The sequence below is a fragment of the Panthera pardus genome, unplaced genomic scaffold (genome assembly GCF_024362965.1).
Source record: "Panthera pardus isolate Hobbes unplaced genomic scaffold, ASM2436296v1 HiC_scaffold_8, whole genome shotgun sequence".
NCBI lineage: Eukaryota > Metazoa > Chordata > Mammalia > Carnivora > Felidae > Panthera > Panthera pardus.
Genome location: NW_026527013.1, coordinates 51,536,544 through 51,549,064, shown reverse-complemented (window position 1 = coordinate 51,549,064; position 12,521 = coordinate 51,536,544). Strand labels below are relative to the sequence as shown.

The 12,521-nt window shown below is 44.7% G+C and overlaps 1 protein-coding gene and 1 long non-coding RNA gene across 2 annotated transcripts in view; one reads left to right on the top strand and one right to left on the bottom strand.

Moving 5' to 3' along the window:
- LOC109254397 (uncharacterized) overlaps window positions 1-5,940 on the bottom strand; it is a 37,087-nt gene extending 31,147 nt beyond the window's left edge. Inside the window, exon 1 of the long non-coding RNA XR_002074779.2 lies at window positions 5,548-5,940. This is a non-coding gene — a long non-coding RNA (uncharacterized LOC109254397). The remainder of the gene's footprint in view (window positions 1-5,547) is intronic.
- Window positions 5,941-6,053: 113 nt separating this feature from the next.
- Window positions 6,054-12,521, top strand: part of LHFPL4 (LHFPL tetraspan subfamily member 4) — a 32,864-nt gene continuing 26,396 nt past the window's right edge. Inside the window, exons 1-2 of the mRNA XM_019428262.2 lie at window positions 6,054-6,216; window positions 7,118-7,621. Coding sequence (XP_019283807.1) covers window positions 7,216-7,621 — 406 coding nt within the window. The 5' untranslated portion in view covers window positions 6,054-6,216; window positions 7,118-7,215. The remainder of the gene's footprint in view (window positions 6,217-7,117; window positions 7,622-12,521) is intronic.

Here is a 12,521-nt window from a genome sequence, read left to right as displayed (position 1 = left end):
CAAGAAGGAAACAATGGCTTTGACTGTCACACTGGACCAGATGGACTTAACAGATATATTCAGAACATTTCATCCTAAAGCAGCGGAATATACATTCTTCTCCAGTGCACATGGAACTTTCTCCAGAATAGATCACATACTGGGATACAAATCAGCCCCCAACAAGTACAAAAAGATTGAGATCATACCATGCAGATTTTCAGACCACAACGCTATGAAACTCGAAATCAACCACAAGAAAAAATTTGGAAAGATAGCAAATACTTGGAGACTAAAGAACATCCTACTAACGAATGAATGGGCTAATCAAGAAGTTAAAGAGGAAATTAAAAAATACATAGAAGGCAAGGAAAATGATAACACCACAGCCCCAAACCTCTGCGACACAGCAAAGGCAGTCATAAGACGGAAGTATATAGCAATCCAGGCCTTCCTAACGGAGGAAGAAAGGTTTTAGATACACAACCTAACCTTACATCCTAAAGAGCTGGAAAAAGAAAAGCAAAGAAAACCCCAAAACAGCAGAAGACAGGAAATAATAAAGATTAGAGCTTTATCAATGCTCTAATAAATCAATGCTATTGAAAACAAAAACAAACAAAACAAAACAAAAAAACAGTAGAACAGATCAATGAAACCAGAAGCTGGCTCATTGAAAGAATTAACAAAATTGATTAACCACTAGCCAGTTTGATGAAAAAGAAAAAGGAAAAGACCCAAATAAATAAAATCAAGAAGAGGAGAGATCACAACGAACATAGCAGAAATAAAATAATTATAAGAGAATATTATGAACAACTATATGGCAATAAAAAGGGCAATCTGGAAGAAATGGCAAAATTCCTAGAAACATATACACTACCAAAACTGCAACAGGAAGAAATAGAAAATTTGAACACACCCATAACCAGTAAAGAAATCGAATTAGTAATCAAAAATCTCCCAAAAAACAAGAGTCTAAGGCCAGATGGCTTTCCAGGGGAATTCTATCAAACATTTAAGGAAGAGTTAACACCTATTCTCTTGAAGCTGTTCCAAAAAATAGAAATGGAAGCAAAACTTCCAAACTCTTTCTGTGAAGCCAGAATTACCTTGATTCTAAAACCAAAGATCCCACTAAAAAGGAGAACTATAGTCCAATTTCCCTGATGAACATGGATGCAAAAATCCTTAAAAAGATATTAGCCAACTGGATCCAACAATACATTTTAAAAGTTATTCACCATGACCAAGTGGGATTTATACCTGGGATGCAGGGCTGGTTCAATATCCACAAAACAGTCAATATGATTCTTCACATCAATCAAATAAAGGACAAGAACCACACGATCCTCTCAATAGATGCAGAGAAAGCATTTGACAAAATACAGCATCCTTTCTTGATAAAAACTCATAAGAAAGTAGGGATAGAAGGATCATACCTCAAGATCATAAAAGCCATATATGAAAGACCCAATGCTAATATCATCCTCAATGGGGAAAAACTGAGAGCTTTCCCCTTAAGGTTAGGGACAAGACAGGGATGTCCACTCTCACCACTGTTATTCAACACAGTATTGGAAGTCTTAGCCTCAGCCATCAGACAACACAAAGAAATAAAAGGCATCCAATAGGCCAGGAGGAGGTTAAACTTTTACTCTTCACAGATGACATGATACTCTATATGGAAAACCCAAAAGATTCCACCAAAAAACTGCTAGAACTGATCCATGAATTCAGCAAAGTTGCAGAATATAAAATCAATGCACAGAAATTGGTTGCATTCCTATACACCAACAATGAAGCAACAGAAAGAGAAATCAAGGAATCAATCCCATTTACAATTGCACCAAAAATCATAAAATACCTAGGAATAAATCTAACCAAAGAGGTTAAAAATCTATACACTGAAAACTACAGAAAACTTATGAAAGAAATTGAAGAAGACACAAAAAAATGGAAAAAGATTCCATGCTCCTGGATAGGAAGAACAAATATTGTTAAAATGTCAATACTACCCAAATCAATCTACATATTCAATGCAATCCTTATCAAAATAACACCAGCATTCTTCACAGAGCTAGAACAAACAATCCTAAAACTTGTATGGAACCAGAAAATACCCTGAAGAGCCAAAGCAATCCTGAAAAAGAAAACCAAACCTGGAGGAATCACAATCCCGTGCTTCAAGCTGTATTACAAAGCTGTAATCATCAAGATAGTATGGTACTGGCACAAGAACAGACATTCAGATCAATGAAACAGAATAGAGAACCCAGAAATGGACCCACAAACGTATAGCCAACTAATCTTTGACAAAGTAGGAAAGAATATCCAATGGAATAGACAGTCTCTTCAGCAAGTGGTGCTGGGAAACCTGGACAACGAACGACATGCAGAAAAATGAACCTGGACCACTTTCTTACACCATACACAAAAATAAACTCAAAATGGATGAAAGACCTCAATGTAAGACAGGAAGCCATCAAAATCCTTGAGGAGAAAGCAGGCAAAACCTCTTTGACCTCGGCCGCAGCAACTTCTCATTCAACACGTCTCCGGAGGCAAGGGAATTAAAAGCAAAAATGAACTATTGGGACCTCATCAAAATAAAAACTTCTGCACAGCAAAGGAAACAATCAGCAAAACTAAAAGGCAACCGATGGAATGGGAGAAGATATTTGCAAAGACATATCAGATAAAGGGTTAGTATCCAAAACCTATAAAGAACTTATCAAACTCAACACCCAAAAAACAAATAATCCAGTAAAGAAATGGTCAAAAGACATGAATAGACACTTCTCCAAAGAAGACATCCAGATGGGTAACAGACACATGGAAAAATACTTGACATCACTCATCATCAGAGACATACAAATTAAAACCACAATGAGATACCACTTCACACCTGTCAGAATGGCTAACATTAACAACTCAGGCAACAACAGATGTTGGCAAGGATGCAGAGAGAGAGGATCTCTTTTGCGCTGGTGGGAATGCAAACTGGTGCAGCCACTCTGGGAAACAGTATGGAGGTTCCTCAAAAAATTAAAAATAGAACTACCCTATGACCCAGCAATTGCACGACTAGGCATTTATCCAAGGGATACAGGTGTGCTGATTCAAAGGGGCACATTCACCCCCATGTTTATAGCAGCACTATTGACAATAGACAATGTATGGAAAGAGCCCAAATGTCCATCCATGGATGAATGGATAAAGAAGATGTGGTATATATATATATAATGGAGTATTCCTCGGCAATCAAAAAGAATGAAATCTTGCCATTTCCAACTATGTGGATGGAACTAGAGGGTATTATGCTAAGCGAAATCAGTCAGAGAAAGACAAATATCCTATGACTTCACTCATATGAGGACTTTAAAATACAAAACAGAAGAACATAAGGGAAGGGAAGCAAAAATAAAATAAAAATGGGGCGGGGGGGACAAAAACATAAGAGACTTAAATATGGAGAACAAACTGAGGGTTACTGGAGGGGTTGTGGGAGGGGGGATGGGCTAAATGGGTGAGTGGCATTAAGGAATCTAGTCCTGAAATCATTGTTGCACTATATGCTAACTTGGATGTAAAATAAAAAAATAAATTAAATAAAAACCAGACATTAAAAAAAGAGTGGTGAGTGGACTTTTTTGGTTTTTACTCAGAACTGACTAGTTTGGCTCAGCAGTAAAGGAGGGAAAAAAAAGGCAATAATTCAAGAGTAAGGAGGAAAGATGGAGCTTCTGGCTCTAGTAACTTATGTTCAGAAGAGTAACCAAACCAGGAGCACCCACAAAAAGAGACTTTGAGGATGATGTTCTCCTCCTCCCAACACTTTCTATCTCCCCATGAAGTTGTGAGGTCCAGGAGGGCAAGGATCACATCTGTTTTACCTACCATCTCATCCCAAGGCTAGCACAGTGCTGTGCAGCACATTACAGAAGACATTCACTTATTTACTGCATGGGTGAATAAATGATTCAGGCTGATCAGTCAGTTGGCAGGATCAACCCACCTCTTTGTTCAAGTCATTCCCCTCTTTGGCTTCTGTTCTCTGTCTGCCCAGTGGGAGAAGGTGTAGAATTAGACTCTCTATACAACCCCTTGATTCTAGGATCTTAGGATTCTCAGGAAACAGTCAGGATGCCCTCTACAAGGAACCAATGGAGGGGAAACCAAATTTACCGAGCACCCTGTGCTCAGATGACATGACTTCATATGAGTCTGAGTTGCCCAAATTGTGGAGCCCATTTCATGGGCCTCATCATTTTGTTTTAAAATTTGGGATAGAGAGATGGCAGCCTGGTAGGAGGACCCTAGGCTCAACTCATTCTTCCAACACAGCCAGATAACTATCAAATCATTCTGAATAACCAAGAAATCAACCTGAGAACTGAGAGGATAAACTCCACACAACTAGAGGGAGAGAAGAGGCCACATTGAGAAAGATAATTTATAGGGAAATATGTACTTTATGGAATAAATTTAAAGAACTGAAATATATTTTATTTTAAATAAAGTAACAGATCTTTAATCTTACACAGCTAAATTGCTGATTACATATTTGCTGAACTGACTGAAAGGTTTAGAAAATTGTATCGTGTTTTATTTATTTACTTAGAGTTTATTTACTTATTTTGAGAAAGAGAGAGAGAGCACGCACGTGTGGGGGGTGGTGGGCAGAGAAAAAGGAAGAGAGAATTCCAAGCAGGCTCCCCGCTATCAGCATGGAGCCCTATGCAGGCTAGATCATGACCCAAGCCAAAATCAAGAATTGGATGCTTAACCTAGGTGACCCTTAAGAGTTTTGTTTTTTTTTTATTTCAAAGCCTTCTTAATAAACTTTTTTTTCTAAAAACAATAAAATTTGGGATGAAAAATAACACTACCCATTTTTTATTTTGCCAAAATGAGGACATTAAGAAAAAACTATCATGAAACAAACTTAAGAACAAATTAACTATCATCAACATTTCTTTAAAAAGGAATTTTTACACCAAGAAAGCAGGAAGTACATAATCTCAGGAAAAAAAGAAAGAAGAAGAACAACAACAGTGTCTCTCCTGGAAAAGACAGTTGGCAACGTTACATGATTACTTTTTTCTGAAGATAGATGCAAATTTCATCAGACTGGCCCCTGTGTAGGGTGTTGTGTTTGGAACCCACTGACAGAGATTCTTTTCAACCCCACCCCTTTCCCTTACATGCTTGGGAAGTGGGGCTTAGTCTGCCCACTTTAGATGTGGGGAAACAGGTTCAGAGAGCCCAAGTGCAAGGTCACAGGGGTAGAAAATAAGTAGTCAGGGTTTGTCTGGGTGCCAACCCATACCTTCTTGGCAGATCTTAAGCCAAAAATTATTCCCCTTCAGGGAAAGAAATGACCCTCACTGGCTTCCTTGGAATGCCCCTAGGGTGTTCTTGGGCCTGACCATGAGCTTGGAATAGGACGCTTCGCTCTTTAACACATCTTATTGATGTGCTCACTTCATGGCAGGTACTCGGAAGAGTGTAGGGAGGGAAACCGACATGTTCCCAGCCTCCTTCCCTCTTGTCCCCCATACTCACCCTGGATCTTGTTCTCCAGGCCCAACTCCTTCCGCTGGTGGCCAACGAATCCCTATCGCGGGCGTGGGATGCTAACACTTTAGGGGGTTCCCTCTTCCAGGGATGTTGGCAGTTTCCAAGGAGACTCTGGGAACCTTCAATGCCTCTAAGGCCCAAAGGGCTGGAAATGTAATGGCGCAACCTGAGGCACTGTGTTAGGTTGTAGGGAAGGTGTACTGGGAGCAAGAGAGCAGTTCAAACCTTATCAAATAATACTCCGTTCGCCCCTCCCCCATTCCCACGCGCTCTGCAGGGATCCACAGCCACGCAGCTCCGGTTGGAAGAAGGGGGTCCCCCAAGTCAGAGAACCTACTGTATAAAGGGATTATTGCTCAAGCTGGGGGACCCCTAGGTCCGTGCCCACCCCTCACACTGACTGCCAGTACCTGGAGAGCCCCTCCCCCGTTCCGCCCCGCCCCGCACGCTGGCGGCGGGAGCGCGCCTCCGCCAAGCCGCGCCGGTGCACGAGAGCGCGCGCCTCGGCGCGGGAACGCGCTCCGGGGAGAACCCGAGCAAGATGGAGGCCGCGCGGAGGCCGCCTCCTGGGCCGAGGCAGCCGCTGCTGGGAGCGCCGAGCCGGGGCGCCTAGGCCGTGCCAGTCCCGGACCCACTGCTCTGGACCGGGCCCAGGTTGGTCTCCCTGCACCCCGTTCCTGCGGCCGCAGCCTCCGCGCGCGTCCGGCCTGGGAGCCGGGCAGCCGCCCCCCACCCCCACCTCCGGCCCTACCCTGGCCCGGTAGCTCCCCAGCGCCCCAGGGATAGCCCCTGCCCACTGCCCGCCCCTCGAGGCCCGAGCTGTCTGCCGGCCCTGGTCCCTCGTCCCCTTGGCCTGGAAAACCTCTCTCCTTAGCCCTGGCCCGCCAATCCTAGGCTCCCCCCCAGCCTACATCCAGTCCTGTCTTCTAGGGGACCCCCCCAAAACCCCTGCCCCGTGTTCAGACTCTGCAGTCCCAGCGCCCGACTCCCCACTAGCCTCATCCTGATTCCTGCACTTCACCCTCCCTGTCCCAGCCCCCATTATTACCTTCCCAGGCCCCTGTGTATCCCCTTCTTATCCCCTCATAGAAGCACCAACCCCCCTCTCCACAGCGCTTTTCTAGACACCCAATACCAAACCTTTTACCCCTAATACCTGTCCCCAAATTCCCTTCCAAGCTCCCTATTTACAGCGCCTCTGTTAATATACCCCAATACCGGTCCTCAGCTTCCATTCTATCTCTCCATGGTCCCCTCCTACTCCCTCAATTCTGGTCCCCAAACCCCCTTCCCAACACCCCCATGACCACTTTCTAGTCAGCCCCCACTTCCATCTCCCATATCCACATCCCATCCCCCCCATCCCAACCCCCCAACTTTCACATGGCCTCTTCCTAGGTCCAATCGGAGATCTTTGCCCCCTCTAGACACCGCCCCAACACTCAGGACCCTCTCCTAGCTCTTCCATACTACCCCCTGATTCCCCCCAGCTCCGCCCCAGGCTCCGCCCTCGAGAGTTCTTTGGCTCAGGGCAGCTTCTCGCGTGCGTCCCCAGCTCCCGCCCGCCCGTCAGCCCGGCAGCCCGGCGGTCGGTCCCGGGCCGGCGGTCCCCGCCAGCCGCCGTCGCCGCCGCCGGCCCCGCCCCCGGGCACCATGCTGCCCTCGCAGGAGGCCTCCAAGCTCTACCATGAGCACTACATGCGGAACTCGCGGGCCATCGGCGTGCTATGGGCCATCTTCACCATCTGCTTCGCCATCATCAACGTGGTGGTCTTCATCCAGCCCTACTGGGTGGGCGACAGCGTGAGCACCCCCAAGCCTGGCTACTTCGGCCTCTTCCACTACTGTGTGGGCAGCGGGCTGGCGGGCCGCGAGCTTACCTGCCGCGGCTCGTTCACCGACTTCAGCACCATCCCGTCCGGCGCCTTCAAGGCAGCCGCCTTCTTCGTGCTGCTCTCCATGGTGCTGATCCTCGGCTGTATCACCTGCTTTGCGCTTTTCTTCTTCTGCAACACGGCCACGGTCTACAAGATCTGCGCCTGGATGCAGCTCTTGGCAGGTAGGGGAAAGGTGGGGATGGGACCCCTAGAACCCTCTGACCCTTTCCAGGACCTCTTCTTGGAGGGGTCAGAGATAGATTCTGCTCTTCTATCCAAAGACACACCTCCTTGGCAGCCACTGGGGAGGGGATTTATGAGAGAGAGACACCTTGGAGCAGTAGGTAGAGCCTTAGAACTGGGTCTTTGAATGTGTGTGCTTGGATATGGGCAGACTGCATTTAGTGATGGGTTAGTGTTATGTTAGAGTCTCTGAGAGTCTCTTTTGGCTGTCTTAAGGGAGATAATTATCTGAACGAGGAGTTACTCTAGGAGTGAGCAATTTCTGTTGTATCAAGAAAAGCATGAGATGAGGGAAATCAAGAGATGTAACTTTGACTTTTATCTTGGTGACATTATCAACTTGGGTGTTTCACTTTATTTCTCTGAGGCTGGGTTTCCTCATCTGTAAAACAATGGAGAAGATTCCAAGAATAAATGAAATAGTATCTTGTAAACTTTAAAGTTCTATATTAAGATAAAGGAAGGTAATAGGAGGTTGTCTGTAGTGTCTATCTAGTGTTTGAAATGTGGGTGGTTGACAAAATTTGGCAACATGGGGGTCTTGGGAGGGCAGATCTCCACCTCCTACCCCCACCCAATGCAGGAAAGGTTCTGGTACTATGCCCAATGGGAATGAGTCCCTGGGACCCTTTGAAATGTTTAGCTAGGACAGACATCTTACCCTAAGAACCAGAGAAGGGACTTTTGGAAATAGGAACTGCTGAGACCGTATTCCAGGATCCATTAGTGTCCCCATCCCCACCTATCTTTTGATCGAAGGCAGATTTTGAAGATTCAGCAACTTGGGTATTTGCCTAATTGCAGGCAGGGAAGAAAGTTGGGCTGGGGAAAGGCCAAGATATAACAGGAATGGGGGAGGAGGGCTAGGAAAAGTTTGGAGCTCTCCAGGGATGAGAAAGAGAAGGGAAAATGTGATGAGGTGCAGCAGAGATGGTCTTTCAAAATAAGTACCTCAGGGCGCTCAACAAGTGTGAGAGCCTCTTCAAAAGAGACTCCCTACAGGAGGTGTTATATCACTCGCTGATAATTCCACTGCTCAAAACATTGGAGGGAATTCTCTTTGGAGTGTGAGATGTGTTCTCTTGAACATCATCATTGACGGAAACCTCCATCTTTTAAAGGAAGAATATGACTTTTGGAAATGGCTGAAAGTCACTTAGGGCCAAGTATAGAAAATACAATAGGTGATCAAATTGGGAGTTGTCACCTGTGATGAGAGCCAAGGTATGAAGGCAAAATCATGAGGCTGGTTTGCTTCCCCAAGAGGACTTTTACAAGTAGAGGGAGGAATTACTGTCCCATTGGAAGGGTTTTCTCTACTCTCAAAAGGACTACTTTGAAGAAAGCTGTGTTAATTCAGAGGAAGACATCCTAATGAGCTTGTTTCAAATCTGTCTCACTCCATCTACTTAGATGTGGGTCTTTTAGGACCTTTGAAGTTGAGGAAGAAGAATTGTAGTGTGTGGGAGATATCTCTCCATATTTCTCCATGGTACCCAGAAGGTGATTTTATCTATTTTCATTCTATTTCCTCCAAAAGCAAGCTGGAAAGAATATATTCTCATCTGGAATTCTCAGTTCCTCAGCCTTAATTTGGAGTCTGCAGATGGGTTGCTGACCTCTTGACCTTCCAAGTCTCTATAATTTATGTGGGTTTAATCTTTGGGATTTGATGAAGTGTCCAATAACCCTGTGTAATTATAGAATTTCAGGGATCATAGAGATAAGCTCCTTCAAACCCCACCCTCCCAACACCTCCATTTTAAAGAGAGGAGATTAAAACTAGAGAAAAGGTCTTACCCAAAGTCACACAGCCAGTAGTGGAGTAAACTAGGTCTTGACTCCCGGCCCAGTGCTCTTTCCCTTGTGTTGTTGCCCCACCTGAGGGCTGAGGAGGCCAGTTAGCAGAGGTGAACAGTTTATTCCATTTTGCTTAGAGATTTCTGAGTTCTCTGGGTAAGTGGCTGATCCACTTTGTTTAATAAAGTGACAACAGGACAGAAGCCAGAGCACTGGACTATGAGTCATGGGATAGGGTCTTGTCTGACTTTGTCTGGGTGATTCACCCTGCAATATTAAGCACTTGTTTTTAGCTTAAATCTAAGTTTTGTCACCCTTACAGTGGGAGACTAACCAGTTACATTAGTGGATTGAAAGTATCTCTTTCAGGCCTGTGGGTCTCCTAAAACAACTCTTTCACCAAGATCATTTTATTCAGAAAGTAAGAAATCGGTCACTCTCAGAGGAACCACAGAGCAGCAAAGGGCCTTGTTTATATCAGGTAAGAATTAGAATTCTTGTTCAAGTGAACTTTTATTCAAGTATTTTAGGCTCTTTTTTAAAAGTTTATTTCTTTATTTTTGAGAGAGAGAGAACAAGTGGGGAAAAGGCAGAGAGAAAGAGGGAGAGAGAGAGAGAGAGAGAGAGAGAGAGAGAGAATCCTAAGCAGGCTCAGCACTGTGAAGCTCAGACTCATGAACTGTGAGATCATACCTGGGCTGAAGTCAGATGCTTAGCCACCTGAGCCGCACAGGCACCCCTATTTAGACTCTTCTAAGTGCAGAACACTGAACTATTGGGAAGCTGTAAAGATACCTATTCCTTTATTTATTCTTTACTTATTCTGTGATCATCCCTGTGCTAGCTGCTGCAATACCGAGATCATCCTGGTCTCCAGGGATTTAGGCTATACAGTGCAATTCTCGCTCTCAGGAAGCTTACCATCTAGTTGGGTCACTATACTGGGCAGTATTCGTTCAATGACAAGTGACAGAAACCCAACTCAAGATGGCTTAAATAAATAAAAATAAAATAAAATAAAGAGGGTGGGGTTTTGGCTCACATAACTTAAAAGTCAAGAGTATCTTGCCTCAGGGGTCTACCTGGCTGGCTCAGCTGGTAGACTGTGTGATTCTTGATCTCAGGGTTGTGATTTCAAGCCCCATGTTGGGTTATAAAGATTACTTAAAAATAAAATCCTAAAAAAAAAAAATACTATCTTGCTTCAAGCAGAGATGGATCCAGACACTCAAATAATGCCATTTAGAATAGGTCTGTCTCCATTTCTTGGCTCCATCATTTTAAAGTCCACTTCTCTCTTGAAGGGGATAAATAAGGCTACTAGCAGCTCTGAGTTTATACTGCTTTAGCCTAGCAATGCCTGTGGGAAAAGGACATCTGTTAGTGGTTCCAGCAAAATTTCAGGGCTGATTCTCATTGGCTCAGGCTTTGGCCACAGGTTCATCACTTAGTTAACCAATATGACTTTGTCTAAGGCCTCAGTCACATGCCCACATGGACGGATAGTGGAGACAGGTCATTTCCTAAAAAGGGAAATAAAGTGTGACCTCTGATAAGACAGGTGCAGAAAGAAGCCTCACTCTGGAGGGTCTGAGCACTAATATATGCTGGATCATAAATGCTGTGGAAACCCAGGGCACTTGAGGAGGTGGCCCTTTAGTTGGCAGGTGAGGCTTGAGTGGAAAGTGAGGGTGTGGACAGGTGTGAGGTGTGGGAGAACATTCTTTTTTTTAAGAAAAAAATTTTTTTAATATTTATTTATTTTTGAGACAGAGAGAGACAGAGCATGAATGGGGGAGGGGCAGAGAGAGAGGGAGACACAGAATCGGAAGCAGGCTCCAGGCTCTGAGCCATCAGCCCAGAGCCCGACGCGGGGCTCGAACTCACGAACCGTGAGATCATGACCTGAGCTGAAGTCGGACGTTTAACCAACTGAGCCACCGAGGTGCCCCTATGGGAGAACATTCTGAATGGAGAGGGAGACCATGGGCAGAGACACAGAAGTGAGAAAGCCACATCAGGCTTGAGTGTGACATCCACATAGGGGAGCAGTGGGAGGAGAGGTGAGGAAGAAATGATGGGGTTACAGTGTGCCAATCTCTGAATACTGTGTCGGATATTTGGACTTTAATCAGTAAGCAGTTCAAAGCTACTACAGCTATTATTATTATTTTGGAAAAATAGTTAACATTTCTGAGCCTTCATTGTATGCTCGGCCATGTAAACATTTACATGCAGGGGATGCCTAGGTGGCTCAGTCGGTTAAGTGTCCAACTCTTGATCTCAGCTCAGGTCTTGAGCTCGGGGTCGTGAGTTCAAGCCCTGCATTGAGCTCTGCACTGGGCGTGGAGCTGACTTAAAAAATAATAAAATAAAAATAAATAAACATTTACATGCATACTATTATTTAATCCTCACAACAGTCTATGCAGTAGGTACTATTATTACTATTTTGTAGATGAGAACACTGCGCCTCAAAGAGGATTCATTTGTCCAAGATGATAAGTGGCAGAACTAGGATTGTAACTTGGTCTGTCTGACTCTAAAGCCCAAGGATTTATGAAGGATTTATAAAGGAGCATTAATGATGGGAGCAATGGTGGGAGGTTTTTGGCATAAGACTCGAATGTTAAGTGGAGAGGCTGTAAGACCCACGTGGCTCTTCATGGAGTTAGTGGTCACTTCTCATGGTATCTCTGCTACTCTTTACCTGGTCTTTCCCACTTAGAGAGAACACACAATGTGCCAGCTTCCGGGCTAGACATTTTCATATCCATTATGTCATTTACTCTTCATCTGTTGAAGCGACTTGCCCAAAGGTCACACTTCTGTCAAAAGGTGGAGCTGAAACTTAACGCAAGTCTAAATGGATCTAGTACCTCTTCTTACCACCAAATTGGAACCTGGGGGAGGAATACAGAAATTACAAGGTACGGCTGTCAGCTGTCAGCTCTCTCTACTCAGTGTTTACCTGTGGGCTGGGTGAGGTTAGCCAAGTGGGGGTTGCTGGCTGGAGTAGAGACGCAGGCTGGAAGCCTG